A 23,557-nucleotide genomic window follows, 5' to 3' on the forward strand; every position below is an offset into this window, starting at 1 on the left:
ATGAGTCGGGGCCGACTCGACGGCAAACAACAACAACAACAACAACATATATATATATATATATATATATATATATATAGTATTAATTATTCTTTAATGAATGCCTCTTGTTCACGTGGCTTCCTTGGGCTAGAATACCTTTCTTTTCCTTTATCTAAAAATTCATTCTCATGAATAAAATCTTCAAAATCCCAAATTACACTCCTTCCACCAAACCATTATAGGCGTAGGCCTTTACTTCTATTATTAAAAAGAGGAACAAAGAAATGAATGATTGATATGGATTTCAAAAAGATAATGTTGGAAATTATTATTTATTCAAAAAGCAACATAAGAGGCTTTCAGTTAAGAGGATGCTATGATTTCACACTTCAGACTCACCCTCCTCCAAACAATTACCTATCTATTAAATCTATCTAGCAATGATAGATTTAAAAACAATTTTTTTGAAGTTTTAAATGTAAAAAATTTTAAAGTTGCTAAAACTCTTGATGTGATACATTTTATTATACACTAGCCTATGGGTTCATTAATTAAAGGCATAAAATTTTTAAATGTGTGAATATCTCTGTAGTTCTTAATTAAAAACATAATCCTCAACCTAAAATTCTACCTCCAACTAAACTATCACAAAAGAGTGAGAAGGAAACAAAATTATTTTCAAACAGACTAGAGACATTCAATGTCACAATTAAGCTAATGTTATAGTAAATACCAAATAAAAGTTTTGAGAATTCACTAACTTCAAAAAGAAAAGGAGCTTATTTTTTCATTTCTATATTTAAATTCTAAACTTACTTTCTTCATACTGCTATCTGACCAACTCTCCATCCACAACACCTGGCATTTCTTATGCAAAGCTGGATTACTCTCACAGTTAATTATGAAGTTTAAATTTGCAGAATCCATTATCAAGACAATGTGCAAGTTTTGTTGGATTCCTACAAAAAAAAAAAAAAGTTATAATCATGGAAAATTACAAGAATAGAGTCAGACTGAGGATATCCATAGTCTTTATTTCAGAAGGTTAACATTTTTTGAAATGAAATGGTAGAAATTGTTAACTAAAAAAAAGCAAGTTATATATAAAGGCATGATTTTTATTTTTGTTAAAAAAAAAAAATACGTGTGTAGGTGTGTGTATTCTAATAAAACAAATTCAGAAAGATACTCACGAAGCAGCTAAATGTAATAACCTCTGGTATTATTATTGCCTTATTCTTCACATCTCTGTATTTTAGATTTCAATAGTGCATATATAAAACTGCTTCTGTAATAATAAAAGTTTCCAGAAAAAAAAGAAAGAAAAAAAACTACAAGTCTGGTAGAATTGAAAAAGTTCAGTCATTCTTTAAGAAAGGAGATACTGGAACCTTACAGAAAAAACAAATCGACACTGTCTTTGTGTCGATTCCAACTCATAGTGACCTGTTGTTGTTGTTGTTGTTATGTGCCGTTGAGTCGGACTCAACTCATAGCGACCCCTCCTTGGGTTTCCGAGGCAGTATCACTATGGAAGTAGACTGCCCCATCTTCCTTCTGAGGAGTGGCTGGTGGGTTTGAACCGCCAGTCTTCTGGTTACCAGTCAAATGCCTTAGGCATTATGCTATGAGAGTGACCTAGCACAGAGTAAAACTGAAGGCGAGAGTCTCCAAGGCTGTAAATCTTTACAGAAGCTGACTGTCTCATCTGTTTCCCATGGAGCGGCTGGAAGGTTCAAATTGCCAACCTTTTGTTTAGCAGTTCAATGCTTTAACCATTGCACCACCACTTTGTCATATGAAAACAAAGGCAGCAAGTTAAATATTCTAAAATCCATTACCATATTTTTACCATATTTTCAACCTTCTCTTTGCTAAAATTTTTGCTATGATGTTTTTATTATCGGTTAGCCTATAAACTAGCTATGTAGTTATGTATTACTTTTTAAGAATTGTAGGAAAAAGAAATAAAGTATATATTACCAAATAGACCCAAGAGTTAAGATGTCTTCACATTCTGAGGATAAGGAGTTATGATGGTGTAGTGGTTAAGGCATTTGGCTGGTTCAAAACCACCAGCTGCTCTGCAGAAGAAAAATGAGGCAATCTACTTCCATAAAGATTAAAACCTTGGAAACTCAATGGGTCAACTCCATAGCAGTAAACTTGGTTTTCTGAGTTTCGCATTCTAACGAGGAAAAAAGCAAATTGATAATGAATATCGTTTACTTACTGTATGTGAAGTAATTGAAGACTGGTCCAAAAAACCCATCTTGTGAAGCTTGATCTTTAAGAGGCAAGAGCAAGGGTTCTAATTCTTCAAGAGTATAGAGTCCAGGAACTTCACCTACAGAAGAACATTACATTTCTTTGGAATTTTGGCTGCATTGCACTAATTATAAAATAAATTTTACATACACTTTTTTTTTTCAATTTTTCTATTAATCAGCCCTTTTTCAGTCATTCTGTCAAAAAGAAGTATACCAACCCTATCACTCAGACATGAATGACTCATATATTGCATCTGTACCTTTACTTTTCCCTGTACTTCCAATCTCAGAGTGTAATAGAAAACTCATTAACTACTGTGATAAAACTCAAACTCCTAAACATGTCATTCAAGACAGTTCATAATCCATCTATCTTTCAAGGGTATTCTCCCACTCCTCTCCCCTAAGACTTTGTATTCTAGCCTTTTTTAACTTCTTTGTGCTCCATAAATATAACAAAATAGTCCTCTTCCTGGAATGTGTACCCACAGTCCTCCTCTACCCCTTTACATTCACAATAAAGGTAAGGGGCAAAGAACACTACTTTACCAATTGCTGTGCTCGTGAGTCTTTCCTGAGTACTCATGTGCTAAATAAGCTACTCCTTTTTTTCTTTCACAGAAGATCCAAACATTACTGTTTAGTACTTATCACATCATTTAATAATGAATTAATTATTTACCTTTCCTGCCCAATTAAACTCTGAATTCCCAGAGAACAAATATTTTATTGCATTCAATATTTAAACCTGGGGCACAGTTAACAAAGCATCTGACTTGATGGCACATAGCAACAACAACAATGGCTCTGATGGCATAGTGCCTAAGGCATTTGACTGCTAACCAGAAGGCAGGCGGTTCAAACCCACAAGCCACTCCTTAAAAGGAAGACTGGGCAATTTACTTCCGTAGTGATACCACCTCAGAAACCCAAGGAGGGGTTGCTATGAGTTGGATCCAACTCAATGTCAGTGAGTTAGTTTAATGGCTGATGATTGTGAATATTTCTTCATGTGTTTGTTGGCCACCTGGATATCCTCTTTGGTGAAATATCTATTCATATCTTCTGCCCATTTATTAACTGGATTGTCTTTTTGTTGTTGAGGTGTTGGAGTTTTCTATAAATTTTAAAAATAAGTCCCTTGTCATATGTCATTGCCAAATATTTTTTCCCAATCTGTAGGTTCTCTTTTTACTTTTTTGGAATAGTCTTCGAAAGCACATAAAAATTTAATTTTTAGAAGGTCCCATTCATCTAGTTTATTTTCTGCTGTTTGTGCATTTTCATTTATGCCTGACAGTCTATTTATGCCATAAATTAAGGCCCCTAAATTTGCCCCTATTTTTTCCTCAAGGAACTTTATAGTTTTAGGTTTCACATTTAAGTCTTTGAACCACCTGGAGTTAGTGTTTGTATATGGTGTGAGGTACAGATCTTGTTTCATTTTTCTGCGAAAATCCAGGTTTGCAAGCACCATTTGTTAAAAAGATAATCTCTTCCCTCATTTAATGGAGTTCATTCAGCCCTTTGTCAAAGATCAGCTGAGCATAGGTCAATAGATCTATTTCTGGGTTCTCAATTCTATTCCGCTGCTCTAGGTGTCTTGTCATTGTACCAATACCAAGCTGTTTTGACTACTATGGCCATATAGTAGGTTGTGAGATTTGGGAGTGGAGACCTCCTACTTTGATCTTCTTCTTCAATAGGGCTTTGCTTATCCAAGGTCTCTTTCCTTTCCATATAGAGTTAGTGACTGGTTCTTCTATACCCTTTGTTTGTAAAACACCATTATTAGGCTAAGACACTGGTTCTGCTAACCAGAAGGCTGGTGGTTCAAATCCACCAGCCACTTCTCAGAAGGAAGGCTGGGCAATCTACTTCTGCAGTGATACTGCCTCGGAAACCCAAGGAGGGGTCGCTATGAGTCGGGGCTGACTCGATGGTAAATAACAACAACATCGTGGTTGGTAAGCACTACATGTATCAAAGCAACCAGCCAGCAGTTTCTACCTTAGCAGTGGTTTAGATATCATATGCACCCTTTGCTGACTGACTAAAACAATCATATTTAAAATTCTTAGAATTAATTTTTCTCCAGTCAGCTAGCAATCTTGAGCTTCAATGATAAACCAAAATGTTCTGTTCATTACTTAGGTCTTCTCTTTCATGTTGCTTAAATTAAAAAAAAAAAAAAAATGCATTGCATGGATGCTGTTATTGTGCATATCCTTAACAATGTTGAATCTGTATGAATAATGTAAACTTGGATTTAAAAACAAAAGAAATCAGAATTTCAGCTTCAGCTTTGACTAACTGTATAGTAAATGCCAAACTACAGACTTGATAGGGATGTTTTTGTAAGTTAATTTTGTAAGACTTTTCACATTTAAAATGATGCTTCAAGTTTTGTTGAACTGTTTAGCCATGGAGATTGGTATAGAACCTTGAAAATGTTTGTGGTATGGGCAACTCAGATGTTTCTGATTAAAAAAAATAATAATTAATTGGCCAAAAAATGGGATCTGGATTGGGATTGCACTGAATGTGTAGACTGCTTTGGGTAGTACTGACATTTTCACAATGTTCAGTCTTCCAATCTACAAGCATGGTATGTTCTTTGATTTATGTAGATCTCTTATGGTTTCTTGAAGTAGTGTTTTGTAGTTTTCTTTGTACAGGTCTTTTGTGTCCCTGGTAAGATTTATTCCCAAGCATTTTATTTTTTGGTAACTATTATAAATAGTTTTGATTTCCTTATTTTCTTTTCAGCAATCTCTTTCCTGGTACAGAGGAATCCAACTGGATTTTGTATGTTGATCTTGTATCCTGCCACTATGCTAAATCTCTCAATTAGTTCCAGTAGTTTGTTTGTTTGTGTTTTTCTGAGTCTCTTGGGTTATCTATGTATAGGATGGTATCATCAGCAAATAGAGATAGTTTTGCTTCTTCCCAACCAATTTGGATGCCTTTAATTTCCCTTTCTTGCCTTATTGCCTTGGCTAGGACTTCCAATACAACATTTAATAGAAGTGGTGATAGAGGGCATTCTTGTCTGGTTCCTGTTTGCAAGGGGAATGGTTTTAGTCTCTCTCCATTGAGAATAATGTTGGCTGTTGGTTTTGCATATATGCCCTTTATTATGTTGAGGAATTTTTATTTTTATTTTTACTTCTGAGAGCTTTTATTGCTGAGAGTTTTTATCAGGAATGGGTGTTGGATTTTATCAAACACCTTTTCTGCATCAATTGATATGATCATGTAGTTCTTTTGTTTTATTTACGAGATAGATGATGTTGATTGTTTTTCTAATGTTGAACCATCCTTGAATACCTGGTATGAACCTCACTTGGTCATAATGTATTATTTTTTTGTTATGTTGTTGGGTCTATTGGTTAGGATTTTGTTGAAGATTTTTACATCTATATTAATGACAGATATTGGTCTGTAGTTTTCCTTTTTAGTGATGCTTTTGCCTGGTTTTGGTATCAAGGGGTCATGCTTGTTTCATAAAATGAATTTGGAAGGGTCCATCCTTTACTTTGTTATGGAATAGTCTGAGTAAAATTGATATCAGTTCTCTGGACATTTGGTAGAATTCTCCAGTGAAACTTTGTTGGTAATTTTTTATGACCTGTTCAATTTCTTCTTCTGATATGGGTCTGTTCAAATTTTCCACTTCAGTTTCTGTTAATTTAGTTAAGTAGTATGTTTCTAGAAATCTGTCCATTTCTTCTAGATTTTCAAATTTATTGGAATAAAGTTCTTCATAGTATCTTGCTATTATCCTGTTTATTTCAGTTGGTTCTGTTATGATGTTGCCCATTTTGTTTCTTATTTGTGTACCTTGTATCCTCTTCCTCTTTTCCTTTGTTAAATTTGCCAGTGGTTTCTCCATTTTGTTAATCTTTTCAAAAAACCAACTTCTAGTCTTGTTGATTTTTTCTATTGTCTTTCTAATTTCTGTTTCATTGATATCTGCTCTAATCTTTATTTTTTTCTTTTCTTCTAGTGACTGTAGGTTTTTGCTGTTCTTTTTCTAATCGTTGGAAATGTTGGGTTAAGGTGTTGATCTTGGCTCTTTCTTCTTTTTGATGTGTGCATTTAATGCTATAAATTAGCCACCAACCACTGCTTTTGCTGTGTCCCAAAGATTTTGGTATATTGTGTTTTCATTTTTGTTTGATTCAGAAATTTTTTAATTTCATTTCTTGTTTCTTCTATTACTCATTGGCTTTTTAAGGACTGTGTTATTCAGTTTCCACGTGTATGCCCTTTTTCCATTTATCTTCCGATGGTTGAGTTCTAATTTTATGGCATTGTGATATGAGAAGATACTCTGCAGTATTTCAATGTTTTTATATTTATTGAGGCTCAATTTATGGCCTAACATATGGCCTATCCTGGAGAATGTTTTATCTTAACTAGAAAAGCATGTATATTTTGCTGTTGTTGGGTGAAGTGCTCTGCAGATGTCTATAAAGTCAAGTTGGTGGATTCTACTGTTTAGTTGTTCTGCATCTTTGTTGAGTTTTTGTTCAGTTCTATCTTTTATTGAAAGTGGTGTACTAAAGTCTCCTACTATGACTGTAGAATCATCTATTTGTCTTTCCAATTCTGTTAAAGTCTGCTTTATGTATTTTGGGTCTCTTTCACTGGGTGCATAGATACTTATTACAGTTATATCCTTAATTCAAGTAATCCTTTAATCATTATACAATCTCCTTTCTTGCTCTTTTGGTGTTTATTGTCTTAAAGTCAATTTTATCACAAATTAATATTTCCACTCCTGCTCTTTTTTGCTTGCCATTTGCTTGATGGCAATCTGATGCCCCAGAGGCAGGAAAAGGAGGGAATGCTGAGCACAACAAAAGCCACGGGATCCAGGTAAGGATAGGTAGACAGAACCTAGCCCAGAGGCAGGAAAGGAAGGGAACTTCAGGGACGACAAAAGCTGTAGGATCCAGGTAAGGGGAGGGATACAGGGCCCATCCCAGAGGCAGGAAAGGGAGGGAATGCAGGGAATGACAAACTGGCAGGATCCAGGTAGGAATCCAGGTAAAGGGAAGGTGGAAAGGTGTCAAACAGCTAAGGGAGACTAACTTGGGAGTCAGTTTGCCATCCTATGGTGGACTGTGTGTTGCTGTGAAGCTTGGGGCTGTGCCACCAGTGTTTCAAACACCAGCAAGGTTGCACATGGTGCACAGGTTTCAACACAGCTTGCAGACTGAGAAACACTAGGAAGAAGGAAGAGGCCATCCATTTTTCAAAGAACTGGCCCGGGAAAAACTTATGAATAGCAGAGAAACACTGTCTGATACATTACTGGGCAACTTTATGAACAGTCCAGAAACACTGTCTGATACAGTGCAGGAAGATGAGCCCTTTAGGTCAGAAGGCACTAAAAATATGACTGGGAAAGAGGTGTCTCATCAGAGTAGAACTAACCTTAATCACATGGATAAAATAAAGCTTTGGGGACCTCCATTTGCTGACGTGGCATCACTCAAATTGAGGAGGAACAGCTGCAAACATCCATTAATAATTAGAACATGGAATGTACGAAGTATGAATCTAGGAAAACTGAAGTTGTCAAAAATGAAATGGAATGCATAAAGGTTGACATCTGAGGCATTAGTGAGCAGAAATGGACCAGTTTTGGCCATTTTGAATCAGACAAGCTCATTATATACTATGCCAGGAATGGCAATTTGAAGAGGAATGGTGTGGCATTCATCATCGCAAAGGATGTTTCAAGATTTTTCCTGAAGTACAATCTATCAGTGATAGGATAATAACCGTATGCCTGCAAGGAAGACCAGTTAATACGACTATTATTCAAATTTATGCACCAACCACCAAGGCCAAAGATGAGGAAATTGAAGATTTTTACCAACTTCTGCAGTCTGAAATTGACAGAAAGTACAATCAAGATGTGTTAATTATCACTGGTGGCTGGAATGCAAGAGTTGGAAACAAAGAAGAATCACTGGTAGTTGGAAAATTTGGCCTTGGTAACAGAAATAACGCTGGAGATCTCATGATAGATTTTTAAGACCAATGACTTATTCTTTGCAAATACCGTTTTTCAACAACACAAACACCAGCTATACATGTAGACTTTGCCAGATGGAGTACATAGGAATCACATTGACTACATCTGTGGCAAGAGGTGATGGAAAAGCTCAATGTCTTCAGCCAAAACCAGACCAGGAGCTGATTATGGAACAGACTATCAACTGCTCATATGCATGTTTAACCTGAAGTTGAATACAATTAAAACAAGTCCACTAGAGCCAAAATATGACCTTGATTATATCCCTCCTGGATTTAGAGACCATCTAAAGAATAGATTTGATGTACTGAACACCAATGACCAAAAACCAGAAGACTTACAGGATGACACCAAGAACATCATTCATGAAGAAAGCAAGAGGTCATTAAGAATACGAGAAAGGAAGGAAAGACCTTATCAGATGTCAGGAGAGATTCTGAAACTTGTCCTTGAGTGGAGAGTAGCTAAAGCAAATTGAAGAAATGGCAAGATAAAAGAGCTAAACAGAAGATTTCAAAAAAAGCCAATTACTATAATGAAATATGAAAGACCTGGAGTTAGAAACCCAAAGGGACGAACATACTTGGCATTTCTCAAACTGAAAGAACTGAGGAAAAAATTTAAGCCTTGAGTTGCAATACTGAAAGATTCTATGGGCAAAATATTGAAGGATGCAGGAAGAATAAAAAGAAGATGGAAAGAATGCAGAGTCACTGTACCAAAAAGAACTGGTTGATCTTCATCCATTTCAGGAGGTGGCATATGTTCAAGAACCAATGGTATTGAAGGAAGAAGTCAAAGCTGCATGGAAGGAAGTGTCTAAGAACAAGGCTCTGGGGACTGACAGAATACCCACTGAGATGTTTCAAAAAATGGATGCCACACTGGAGGCACTCACTCGGCTATGCCAAGAGATTTGGAAGACAGCTACCTGGCCAACTGACTGAAAGAGATCTATATCTGTACCAATTCCAAAGAAAGGTGATGCCACAGAGTGTGGAAATTATCAAGCAATATCATTAATATCAAATGCAAATAAAATCTTACTGAAGATAATTCAAAAATGGCTGCAGCAGTATACTGACAGAGTACTTCCAGAAATGCAAGCTGGATTCAGAAGAGGATGGGGAATGAGGAATATCATAGCTGATGTCAGAAGGATCTTGGCTCAGCAAAAAATACCAGAAAGATGTTTATTTGTGTTTTATTGACTATGCAAAAGCATTCGATTGTGTGAATCATAACAAATTGTGTATAACATTGAGAAGAATGGGAATTCCAGAACACTTAATTGAACTCATGAGGAACCAGTACATAGACCAGGAGGCTGTCATTCAAACAGAACAAGGGGGCACTGCATGGTTTAAAATCAAGAAGGGAGTGTGTCAGGGTTGTATCCTTTCCCCATACTTATTCAATCTATATGCTGAGCAAGTAATCAAGAAGCTGGACTATATGAAGAAGAACATGGCATCAGGATTGAAGGAAGGATAATTAACAACCTGTGATACACTAACAACACAACTTTCCTTGCTGAAAATAAGGATGACTTGACGCACTTACTGATGAAGTTTGAAGAATATAATCTGCAGTATGGATGACATCTCCATATAAAGAAAACAAAAATCCTCACAACTGAACGAATAAGCAGCATCATGATAAATGGGGAAAAGATTGAAGTTGTCAAAGACTTCCCACTGCTTGGTTCTACAATCAATGCCAATGGAAGCACTCAGGACATTAGATGACATATAGCGCTGGGCAGGAGCTCTGGTAGCATAGTGCCTAAGGCACTTGACTGCTAACCAGAAGGCTGGTGGTTCAAACTCACCAGCCACTCCTCGGAAGTAAAATGGGCAATCTACTTCCATAGTGAGACTGCCTCAGAAACCCAAGGAGGGATTGCTATGAGTCAGGTCCAACTCAATGGCACATAACAACAACACAACAATATAGCACTGGGTAAATTGACTACAAAGGACCTCTTTCAAGTGTTGAAGACCAAAGAAGTCTCCCTGAGGACAAAGGTGTCCCTGACACAAGCCATGGTATTTTCAATCACCTCACATGCATGTGAGAGCTGGACAATGCATAAGGAAGACCGAAGAAGAGTTGATGCTTTTGAGCTGTGGTGCTGGCGAGGAATGCTGTAAGTACTATGGACTGCTAAAAGAACTAACAAATCTGTCCTGGAGGAAGTGTAGCCACAATACTCCTTGGAAGCGAGAATGTCCAGACTTTGTCTCACATACTTTGGTCATGTTTTCAGAAGGGACCATTCACTGGAGAAGGATGTCATGTTTAGTAAGGTGGAGGGTCAATGAAAGAGGGAAAGACCCTCAACGAGATGGACTGGCACAGTGGCTGTGGCAATAGGCTCAAGTATAGCAAGGATCGTGGAGCTGGCACAAGACCACACAGTGTTTTGTTCTGCTGTCCATAGGGTCGCTATGAGTCGGAGATGACTGTACAGCACCTAACAACAACAATTTACTTGATATATCTCTTTCTGAGCCTTGCATGTAACAGTGTACAATAAATATTTGTTGAAGTGAAACATTTAGAATCCATAAGAAAGTATGAGATTAAGTGAAAACTCCTTTGCTACACATTCAAAGCAGTACATTCATGTAGAGTCAATCACAGTCTGGTCTCTACTTTTCTTTAGGATCAACTCAGAGGTACCAAGTTAACCCCCACTCCTTCAAGCCTGTAACACTCAAACATACACATACACATATATCTGCTTTATGTATCTTTCTCTAAATTTTAACCATACCAATCATCCTTAAACTTAGCAAAGAATGACAGCCTATATAATATATACTATATGCTTTAGGGTATAAGAATTTGAAATAAGAAAAACAAGACAAAGTCCTATTGAACACTTTCTGTAAAAATAAATTTTACCAAAAGCTAACTTTAGTTGTGAATTTTGCAGCTATATCTTGATAGTAAAGACCAGAAGTTATCTTTAATACATTTTATTGAAATATAACTTACGTAGAGTGAAATACATGAAAGGACCAATACAATTATTGGGTAATGATTATCTGGTGCATGTTTTTACAAAGAAGCTATAGTCTAGTCTGCCAGGTTTATCTAAACCAAAATGCACAAGGTCTCCATGTAGTGACAACTTAAGCAACAGGCAAAGATGTGTTCCTTGAAAATCAAAAGTGGTTACTCTATAAAATAGTAACAAACACTCCAAGATTGCTCAAGTTCTACCACTTTCACTAAACTGTTATCCCAAAAATCTTTAACAGAAATGGATCTATTACCTGTCTGACCAGAGTCCCGGACTTCACTAAATTGTACATACCATATATTATAAACTAAATGCTTTCTTTAGTCAAAGCAGTTTAATGTCTGAAGAAAAGACTATTTGATTTCAAAGCCTACCAAACTTCATAAATTCTTCAGAAAAGGAAGAAATATAGGAATTTGCAGGTATCCTCCTCAGGTAGCAACAGTCAGATCAAGTGGTTCCAGAGAACAGAGGAGTACCACACTTTGCTGGGGAAAGATGCATGCCCAAGAGTAGGTTAAGACCAGAGCTGTTCAAGAAGCAAGCAGTAATTCTTAACTCAGGTTGCATAGACTCAACTGTTGTGTGTTTGTTGTTAGGTGTCATCGATTCAGCCTGAATCATAGCGACCCTACGCACAACAGAAGGAAACATTGCCTGGTTGTGCACCATCCTCACACTCCCTGCTATACTTAAGCCCAACCTTGCAGCCACTGTGTCAATCCATCTCCTTGAGGGTCTCCCCCTTTTGCACCGACCCTTCACTTTACCAAGTATAATATCCTTCTCAAGGGAATGGTTCCTACTGACAACATGACCAAAGTAGGTGAGACAAAGTCTGACCATTCTCACCTCCAAGGAGCATTCCTGCCACACTTCTTCCAGGACAGATTTATTCATTCTTCTGGAAGTCCATGTTATTTTCAGTATTCTTTGCCAATACCTCAATTCAAAAGCATCAATTCTACTTTAGTCTTCCTTATTCACTGTCCAGCTTTCACACATACATGAGGTGATTGAAAATACCATAGTCTGGGTATTGTCTGATTCAATACAGCCAATACCAGTCCATTTCAGCTCACTAATACCTAGAATATCAATCTTTATGCATTCCATATCATGTCTGACAATTTCCAGTTTTCCTAGATTCATACTTCATACATTGCACTTTCCAATTATGAATGGACATTTGCAGCTGTTTCTTCACATTTTCAGTCATGCCCCATCAGCAAATGAAAGTCTCCAAAGCTTTACTCCACCACACCATTAAGGTCAACTCTACTCTGAAGAGGCAGCTCTTCCTCAGTCATATTTTGAGTGCCTTCTGACCTGAGGGGCTCATCTTCTGGCACTATACCAGACAGTGTTTATGGCTATTCGTAAAGTTTTCCAGTAACATATCAGACAGTGTTTCTCTGCTTCATAAGGTTTACACTTATCCATTTATCCAGAAGTGGATGGCCTCGTCCTTCTTCCTAGTCTGTCTTAGTCTCAAAGCTCCACTGAAACCTGTCCATAATGGGTGACCGTGCTGGTATTTGAAATACTGGTGGCATAGCCTCCAGCCTCACAGCAACACACAAGCCACCACAGTATGACAAACTGACAGACAAGTGGTGAACAGAATTAACTAGGGAGCATTAATTGAAATGACCAAATGCTACCACCACCCTTAATCCAGAGGTTTTCATTTAATAGTTTTGCGGAAGCAAAGAATAAGTTTGTTTTGTTTTGTTTTAATTCTCCAGGTAGTTTAATGCACAATCAGGGTTGAAAAACATGGGGGGAATAAAAATGGATCTAGCACTTTGTAGTGTATCTCCAAAAAATAACATTCAAAGTCAGTAAGGCAGAATGGAAGTAAATATTTCCTAAGGACAAAAAAATTGAAAAAATAAAATAGTAAACATTTCTACAACCCATAAAATTCTATTAATACTAGAGAGTCACTTACCACTCATAAGTTTCTAGAAAAAAATTATCCCAATATATTCTTTCAAATGGTAATTTTCTATCATGTATGTACATATTTTAAATACTTAGAGGTACCTTTTCTTCTTTAATTTTTTTTTTTTTTTTAATGAGGTTACAGGAGTCCCTGAGAAAAGCAAATGGTTAAGTACTTGATGCTAACCAAAAGGCTGGCAGTTAAATTCCACCTATGGGCACCTTGGAAGAAGGGTCTGGTGATCTACTTCCATCAAATCAGCCATTGGAAAAAGAAATGCATAAAAATCTTAATTTTTAAAAAATAAGGTTATATAATACTTAAAATTTGTCCATTCAAAAACAGAAGTAACGTATATTTTTCTAGATTACTGAATACAAATATATCCAAGATACATGAAATAAGAAACTACATATATTCAAAATACAGCTATATTCATATATCCATATTAAAGCCATATCATAATTTATTCCACCATTTAAGAGTGATATTGTATCAAATGTTCTGCTATTACAAATTATGCTACATATTTTGTTATGTACTATATCTTTTATTTCTACAGATTAAATTCCTACACATAATAAAATTTCTAAAATAAAGAGTGAATCACATTTTTAAGTAAGTGGTGGTTGATAACTTTCCCAAATGTTTACAGAAGGTAATAATAGTTCCACCAAAAGTGTAGGAGATAGCCGCTCTTTCTGTGTATTCACCAATATTGAATATTATCAATCACCTTTAGGTAATTCTTCAATCTTCTGATTTTATAAAAATGGAGTTTCTCAATTCTCTTGCCCTGACCATGTTTAATTCATGTTACTCTAGTAAGAACTATGCCAAAGGTCTCTAAAACACAAGTAAATTTTACACAAGATGATTTTACTTTAATAATTTTTACATTAGTACTTTCATTTTCTTTGAATAGAAATCAATGACTTGCCTGAAGACAAAAGGCTATTGATCATTTCCAAAAATGTAGGATGTACAAACTGGTAGTCTTCAAGAAGTAAAACTACTTGCTGGGCTTCGATGCCTGCAAGATGCAGTACCTGTTCAATAAGAAAATATTTAGTAGCCTTTGAGAATTTTAGTGCTGTTAAAAATTATTCTGCATATAAACTATGCCATGTAATCATGAATGATTATATATTTATTTATATTTGAGTAATCAAAATTAAAATCAAACTTTAGCCATACACTTTGAAAAGCAAATAGAGGCAGTCTCTATGTTACAAATGTCTGACTTTCAGACAACTCCTGCTCGCCCTTACACAGGGCTTTGAAATCACTCGAACCACTTCTGTCATGGTCAAGGAAGTGAAACAGAAAGAGACATGAATTTTTACAATTTGGGTGATTCATCATAGTAATCAGAACAGGAAAAATTACAGCTCAAAGCCTGGAAAATGGGAGACTCAGAAGAGGAGTAATGAACCCTTTCAGGAGCATGATGCATGAAAATGGATTATTTGCAGGACTGTGGAGAGCAATTTACAGCATCAAGGTAGGCTGACATCCTTGAGAGAGTGCTGCCATCTTTTACCCAAGTGCTGCCATCTTTGAGTGGTACAATGCTATTTTGGCTCACAATTCATTTTATGTTTACGTAAATTTGTCCTCACTGTGAAACTGATAAGCCAACTCCTACTTGCAACAAACTCATTACAACCATCTTCACTTCCTACATGTGCAGCTTTTAAATTACTGAAGAGGCTTTGAGTCTTTTCTTGCACCAAAGTAAGGCTAAATAAGAACCACATGCACCTGTTTTGACTGACCTGAACATTTAAAAACACAGGAACAGATCTCGTTCAGAACCTGGGGACTGCCTATACTATTTTGGGGAAATGTTAATCCCTTTACATCTGCTGCAAAAGACCTCTTTCAAGTGTTGAAGAGCAAAGATATCTCCTTGAAGATTAAGGTGTGCCTAACCCAAGCCATGGTATTTTCAGTTGCCTCATATGCATGTGAGAGCTGGACAATGAATAAGGAAGACTGAAGAAGAGTCAGTGCTTTTGAATTGTGGTTTTGGCAAAGAATACTCAAAGTACCATGGACTGCTAAAAGAACTAACAAATCTGTCTTGGAAGAAGTGCAGCCAGAATGCTCCTTGGAAGCAAAAAGGGCCAGACTTCATTTTACCTACTTTGGTCATGTTGTCAGAAGGGACTATTCCCTGGAGAAAGAGATGATGCTTGGTAAAGTGGAAGGTCAAAGAAAAGAAGGAAGGCCTCAAGACAGATCGACACAGTGGCTGCAACGATGCGCTCAGGTATAGCAAGGATCATGGGGCTGGCACAGGACCAGGCAGTGTTTCATTCTGTTGTACACAGTGTCATTATGAGTAGGAGACAACTCAACAGCACCTAACAACAACAACAGCTTACAAATAGAACATTAAATCAAACGCTAGTGCCTCATTTTGATAAATACCCATACATATTTAAAAAAAAAAAGTAAAAGAAACTCACTGCCATCGAATCAGATTTGACTCACAGTGACCCCTCCTTGGGTTTCCGAGTCAGTATCACTACAGAAGTGGATTGCCCAATCTTCCTTCTGAGTAGTGGCTGGTAGGTTTGAACCACCAGCCTTCTGGTTAGCAGTCACGTGTTTTGGGCACTACGCTACCAGAGCTCCTCCCACAAATATGTTGTTGTTGTTATGTGCTATCGAATCAGACCTGACTCACAGCGAGCCCTCCTTGGGTTTCCAAGGTGGTATCACTACAAAAGTAGATTGCCCAACCTTCCTTCCGAGGAGTAGCTGGTGGGTTTGAACCACTAGCCTTCTGGTTGGCAGTCAAGTGCCTTAGGTGTCACACTACCAGAGTTCCCCCACATACATAGTCTATGTGAAAAAAATTCATCCTTTTGTTGTTCTTCAAAGTCCATCTAACATTCTACAATCTCTATCTGGGGCACCCAAGAGCTACAAATTGTAGGCAAATAGGAATCTTTTTCCTATTTGGAAATAAAAATGAAGTTTTCTAAGAATCATGAGAAAACTACTCATCAAAATTAAAATAAAGATTATGCAGTCTATCAGAGAATTTAAAAGGTATGAAATTAGAATACTAACTAACTTGGTTTAATTATATATTTAGTTATATAGTTAAATAAAGCAAAAAACTTTGAGTAACTCACATGTTTGAGATCATTTTTGAACTGCTTCAGCTCATATCCTCTGGAAATCTTTGGAGTAAACAGCACTGCTCCATGCATATGACTGACTAAAGAAGTGATTGTCCGACGACCTACACCACTGCGTCCTGCTAACAGAAGTGAACCTCCAGGAAAACTCAACACTCTGTCTATTCTAGACATATACTCCAGGACTTCTTGGAAAAGTAGAATATCTAAATTCTGGTTATCTCGCCCATAATGAATAAGACCCTTTAAAAAAATCAAAAAGAGTATTTTATAATCAATACAAGCCCTAATTACATAAAAATATCAGTTATCTAAATCAGAATATTATATTTTATATGCTCAAGAAAAGAGGTACAGTGACACTCAATATTGTATTTATTTAATAATCTAGCTCTAAAGGTGCTCCCCAGGAGAAACTTACGTGGTGTTAAACAAATTAAGAGTTCAAAAAAATCAGTTACGTTAAGAATCGTTAATATAAAAGTAGAGAGAGGAAGCAGGTTAATTATAAAAACATCAATAACTCTCAAATATTATCAACTTATAAATCACATCAGTGTATATATACCATAAAACAGTCCCAGACCTCTAGAAAGCCAGTGTCTGAAAAATCTTTTCAAACTTTTGCTGTTATGCACTACTTGGGAACAAATAGAAAGCTCATGCAGGTATTATGTCTTTCCCTGGGCCATACAATTCAGTGCAGGAAGAGACAGGACAACTAGATTCCACATGGTTAACTACTTTCAATGATCCCAAATACTCCAATACTCATTCTAAATAGATCAGTCAGTTTACCAGCCCATGATAAAAACTTATTGAGAAAATAAACATTAATTTCCAATGTAAATAATAACTTTTCTATTTTCGCTATAAGTAAATATTAGTTTTTTAAATAATAATATGTAATATTATTTCTTCTTTACAATTAAATATAAAGAAAATACAAACACACTAAGAACCTAAGACAATGCTACTCACAGTTTCAGTGGATCAGCAACATCAGCCTTATCTGAACACCTATTAGAAATTCAGACTCTCTGGGTCCCACCTTATGAATCAGACTCTTTAGGGATAAGACTCAGAAATCTACATATTTTTTGATTCTCAAAGTTATTCCAAGGCCCACCAAATTTTGACAACCACTGCTCTAGGATGATTTACCAATTAATATTAAGTCTCATTCATTTTCCAAAATCAGATAACTCCTCCCAACAAATCTTGGCCATGTTTTAGACATATCTGTGATGTACATGTGTATCTACTTAGGTCAGCTACAAAAGACTAAATTCCAAACAATAAGAACCAGCTTTACCCATTTTGTGATCTTTCATTTCTATGCCCTCAAAAAGCTTGCAATAAACATAAGAAAATTACTATAATCATCACCAAATAAAAATTCTAATTCAGGGTTCATACTATACCTTTTTAATAACATCCTTCAGATCTGCAGAGTTTAGTTTTCCAAGTGGTTTTCCATGTGGAGGTAATGGTTGTCCTGGGACAATTCTTGCTCCTAAATTATGTTGGGCTCCCCATGTGACATAAAAAGTATCTGGAGAAATACAAGATATATTTGTTTTATATGTATTATTTGTAATGGGACCATCAGTAATAAATAGTTTACTAGTTCACTAAAGCATTCTTGGGAGCTCTGGTAGCGTAGTGCCTAAGGCACTCGACTGTCAACCAGAAGGCTGGTGGTTCAAACCCACCAGGCACTCCTCGGAAGGAAGATGGGGCAATCTACTTCCATAGTGATACTGCCTCGGAAACCCAAGGAGGGGTCACTATGAATCCAGTCTAACTCGGTGGCACATAACAACAACAACAACAAAGTTTTCTTAACTTAATCAGTCTACTAAGATCATCCTTTGAGGGGTAAAGATAAATTACTGTAAAGTGTGCCTTGGAAGATCAATACAAGTTAAGGTACAAAGACTTTAATTTGCAACTTCAAATTCTACCTGAAACTGACACCATTCCTATTCTATTTTTGTCCCCTACTTTCTTCATCCCAAATGAAGTGACTTCCTTCTAACTTTCGTCCACTATTCCTACCTTCTATCCTCTGTTCATCTCATTTTCCTTCACCTTTTCCAGAATCTCCATATTTGATACAATTTACATAAAATGACAAAATAAAACAACCTCAAAACTCTCTTTGAGAAGTAACAGATTTACTAATATAAAAAGCCCTAACTTCCGAAACAAAAGAAAAATTAACAACCAAACTTTAATCAGGAAAAAAAAAAAAATCTCCTGAAGTCCATTAAATTATCTATTAGCAGTGTTCCTGTGGCCATACAAGGAAGATCCATTCACCTTCCTATTGACTGCTGTGATCCAAAAGATTCCATACCCCCTCGTAAAATGACAATAAACTTTACCTTCCCCAGACTCAAGCCACTTCATGTTCCTCCTTCTTTCACCATCACATTTCTTATACTATCTTCAATCTACACAGCTCACTATACTAAAACTCCTATTTGGACAAAACAATGCAGCCCTAATCACCAAATCCAAATCTTTCTTGTAGTCCTTACCCTAAAAAAATCTCTGTGCATGTCCCTCTAGAAGCTTTTCTTCCTTGGATCTGTATGACCCTATCCATCAAGCCACAACCACTATTCCTTTTCAGAACTGTGCATATCTATATCTGTACATATTGATGATCTCTGAGATCCAAAGTTAGTCTTCTATTTTTTTAATTCTAAATATTCACCTTGAATTATGTAATACAGTTCTGTGGTCTAAAGTATCAACTACTTATGGGTCTAAAACCCATATATGTTTATCAACACTCTAGGCAAATCTCCTAAGCACTATCTAGACAAATTACCAACTGCTTAATAGATTTATATTTAATGCACTCATTTATGCAACATTGTACTTTCTGGTAGAGATAAGCAGTGAAAAATATGAGTTCAAACCGCCAAGCTTTTTATTAGCAGTCAAACACTTTAACCACTGTGCCACCAAAGCTCCTTTCACCCTCATGTTGTTGTTGTTGTTGTTATGTGCCGTCGAGTTGGCCCCGACTCATAGCGACCCCTCCTTGGGTTTCCGAGGCAGTATCACTACGGAAGTAGGATTGCCCAACCTTCCTTCCGAGGAGTGGCAGGTGGGTTTGAACCGCCAGCCGTCTGGTTAGCAGGCAAGTGTCTTAGCCACTATGCTACCAGAGCTCCCTTCACCCTCACAGAGCTTATGAAATCCATGTTGACTTCCAAAGCACACTTAATCACATGTATAAAACTGAACTCATTATCTCCTACCCAAACCATTCTCTCCTGATTTTCCTGTCCAGTACTAAAACAATTAACTCTCCCAATCTAGAAACCTTAGAACAGCATTAACAGAGTCCACAAAACATAGATTCATAACACTTCTCAAAAAGAAATGCTACAACTCCAACTAAGAGGGTCTAGAAAAGATTATTTTATAAAAAGCCTATCACAGACAACATGGTCCTATATAAAGAAAATTCCAAAGAATCACAAAGCTACTAGAACTGATAAGTGGATTCAGTAAAGTCTATGGTACAAGATGAATACACAAAAAATCCGCTGTGTTTCTATACATCAGCAATGAACAATCTGAAAAGGAAATCAAGAAAATAATCCCATTTTCAACAGCAATTAGAAGAATAGAATACCTAGGAATAAATGTATCCAGGGAGATAAAAGACTTGTACACTAAAAACTGTAGAACATTGCTGAAGAAATTAGAGAAGATGTAAATAAATAGAAAGACATCCTATGTTCATGAATTGGAAGACTTAATATTGTGAAGCTGTCAATACTAACTGCAATGTATACATTCAACACAATCTCTATCACAATTCCAACAGCCTTTTTTGCAAAAATGGAAAAGTAATCCTCAAGTTCTCACAAAATTGCAAGGGGCTCCAAATGAACGAAAAAAGAAAAAGAAATATGACAATTCACATTTCCCAATTTCAAAACATACTATGTTGTTGTCAGTTGTCTTCCATTTAGCTCTGGATCATGGCGACCTGTGTGTAAAAGAATTAAATATTGCCTGATCCTGCAGCATCTTCATGAACATCAATATATTTCAGCTCATTCTTCAAATACTATAAAAACCAAAAAAACAAACTCACTGCTGTCGAGTCGAACCCGACTCATAGCGACCCCTCCTTGGGCTTCCAAGGCAGTATCACTAAAGAAATACATTGCCCAACCTTTCCTCTAAGGAGTGGTTAGTGGGTTTGAACTGCCAGCCTTCTGATTAGTAGTCAAATGCCTTAGGCACTGTGCTACCAGAGCTTGTGACTTGAATCCTATATAGCAACAGTAATCAAAACAGTGTGGTATTGGTATAATGACAGACATAAAAACCAATGGAACACAACAAGAGTTCAAAAATAAACCTATATATCTGTGGTCAATTGATTGTTGACAAGGGTGTTACATCCATTCAATGGGGAAAGTAGTCTCTTTAATGAATGGTGCTTGCATAACTGAATCTCCACAAGCAAATGAGTGTAGCTGGACCAATACCTCATATAACATACAAGCATTTACTCAAAACAGATCAACAACCTAAATGGATGAACTGAAAATATAAAACTCTTAGAAGGAAACAGGGATGAAACTTCAAAACTTTGTTTTTGACAATGGAGTCTTAGATATGATACCAAATATATGACCAACAAAAGACAAAATAGATAAATTGCACTTCATCAAAAAGAAAAAAAAAATTGTAAATCAAAGAACTTGTTCAAAAAAGTGAACAACCCACAGAAATATTTGAGAATCTGATAATCATTTAATACCCTGAATATATTTTAAAAAAATAAATAAACTATAATTCACCACAAAGACAAGCAGCCCAATTAACAAAAGGGACTTGAATAGACATTTCTCCAAAGAAAATATACAAATCACTAATATGCACATAAAAAAGATGTTCAATGTCAATAGTCATTTAGAAAAACAAACCAAACCCACCACCATGGAGTCAATTCCAACTCACAGCCACTGCCAGTGGGTTACCAAGGCAGTAAATCTTTACAGAAATAGATTGTCCCATCTTCCTTCCACACAGCAGCTGGTAAGCTTGAACCACCACCCTTCTGGCTGGCAGTCAAATACCTTATGCACTGCGCCACCAGCTACAATGTGATACCACTGCACACCTACTAGGATGACTATGATAAGAAAACTGGAAAATAACAAGAATTGACAAGGATGGGGAAAAATCAGAACCCTCATCCATTGCTGGTGGGAAGGTAAAATGGTGTAGCCACTGTGGAAAACAGTTCACTGATTACTCAAAAAGTTAAACATAGAACTACCTCATGACCCCTTCTTGGTATAAACCCAAAAGATTTTAAAGGAGGGACTCAGACATTCATACACCAATATCCATTCCAACATTATTCACAATAGCCAAAAAATGAAAACAACCCAAGTGTCCTTGACAGATGAATAAACAAACCATAGTACCTATTTAAAGAATGCTGGTGGTGCAACAGTTAAGCACTCAATTGCTAATTGAAAGGTTAGCACTTTGAACCCACCTAGCAGCTCTGTAGGCTAAAGACCTAGCAACCAGCTCTCATAAAGATTACAGCCAAGAAAACTCAATGGGCAGTTCTATTCTGCTACAAGGGGTCGCTATGAGTCAAAGTGACTAGACGGCACCCAATAATGAAATATTACTCAGTCATAAAGGGAAATGAAGTCCTAATACATGCTACAACATGAATGAACCTTGAAAACATGTTGAATAAAATAAGTCAGTCACAAAAGGATAAATATTTTATGATTCCACTTATATGAAATACTTAGAACAGGAAAGTATATAGGGACCTTAGTTTATTAGTGGTTACCAGGGGCAGCTAGGAAGGAGAAAAAGGAAACTCATTATTTGCATGACACTGAGCTTCTGTTAGGGGTGATATAAAAATATGAAAAAGAATAATGGTAATGGCTTCATAACATGATGGACACAATTAATGTCACTGAATTACACATGTGAAAAACGTTGACATGGCAAACTTTTCTTACATATATATTTACAAAAAAAAAAAAAGCATACATATAACCCTGCAATTGCACTTATGGGCATTTATTCTGAAGAATCAAAAATGTAATATTGGCACAGACACCTGTGCATAAATGTTTATAGTACTTCTACTCGTAATATCCAAAAACTGAAAACAACTCAAATATCCTTCAACAGGTGAATGGATAAAGAAATGATGTTACATCCATACAATAGAATATTACTTAGAAATAAAAAGTAATAAACTCCTGATACAACAACCTAGATGTATCTCCAGAGAAGTATATAGAGTGCAATTACATTCTCGATATGACAAAATTAAACAAATGAAGAATATATTAGTGTTTTCAGAGGATGAAAGGGAAGTCTGTGTGGTTATGAAAGGGCAACAAGAGGAATCGTTGTGGTGATAAATATGTTAAACATCTTTACTGTATCAAAATCCTGATTATAACACTGCTCTATACAGATTTGCCAGATGTTACCATTCAGGGAAACAAAAGGGTACACAGAACCTCTCTGTGTTAATTCTTACAACTTCAGGTGAATTTACAATTATCTTAAAATTAAATGTTTGATTTTTAAAAAGTGTCAATATAAGTTCCTCAAAAAAAATTAGTCCCTATATTTTCTACAGCTTAAAATTTAGCATTTATTGCAAATACATTCATAAAGTTATATTAATTATAAAACACTCCACACTCTGTTGTATATACCAGCTTAACCATCTATTTCCACAAATATTGTTGCATCTAAACACACTAACAATAGTTTTCATTGTAAGTAAGGACTTTGATATCTGCTCCTGTCATTAGATAGCAAGCACTTGAGAAGTAGGCAGTATCTAGTCTATGTTTCCAGATTTAAATTTTATTAATGAATTAATCTTCTGTTATGTGAAAATCCTGTGTGCCTAGATCTAACATGTTAAGCCTATAATTACTAAAAAGGCAACCCTTCATTTGAAGGTAAAACATCCATATATATATATATATATATATATGGGAGCTCTGGTAGCGTAGTGCCTAAGGCACTTGACTGCTAACCAGACAGCTGGTGGTTCAAACCCACCAGCCACTCCTC

At 36.2% G+C, this 23,557-nt stretch overlaps 1 protein-coding gene across 1 annotated transcript in view; it reads right to left on the reverse strand.

Annotated features, from left to right (window-relative positions):
• The window catches only part of DYNC2H1 (dynein cytoplasmic 2 heavy chain 1), a 505,271-nt gene that overhangs the window by 330,454 nt on the left and 151,260 nt on the right, over window positions 1-23,557 (reverse strand). The window contains exons 48-52 of the mRNA XM_007946035.1: window positions 17,863-17,993; window positions 16,433-16,681; window positions 14,224-14,332; window positions 2,216-2,329; window positions 799-941 (exon numbers count right to left, since the gene is read on the reverse strand). Coding sequence (XP_007944226.1) covers window positions 799-941; window positions 2,216-2,329; window positions 14,224-14,332; window positions 16,433-16,681; window positions 17,863-17,993 — 746 coding nt within the window. The remainder of the gene's footprint in view (window positions 1-798; window positions 942-2,215; window positions 2,330-14,223; window positions 14,333-16,432; window positions 16,682-17,862; window positions 17,994-23,557) is intronic.

The sequence above is a fragment of the Orycteropus afer genome, unplaced genomic scaffold (assembly GCF_000298275.1).
Source record: "Orycteropus afer afer isolate SDZICR_OR568_19922 unplaced genomic scaffold, OryAfe1.0 scaffold00147, whole genome shotgun sequence".
Classification (NCBI taxonomy): Eukaryota; Metazoa; Chordata; class Mammalia; order Tubulidentata; family Orycteropodidae; genus Orycteropus; species Orycteropus afer.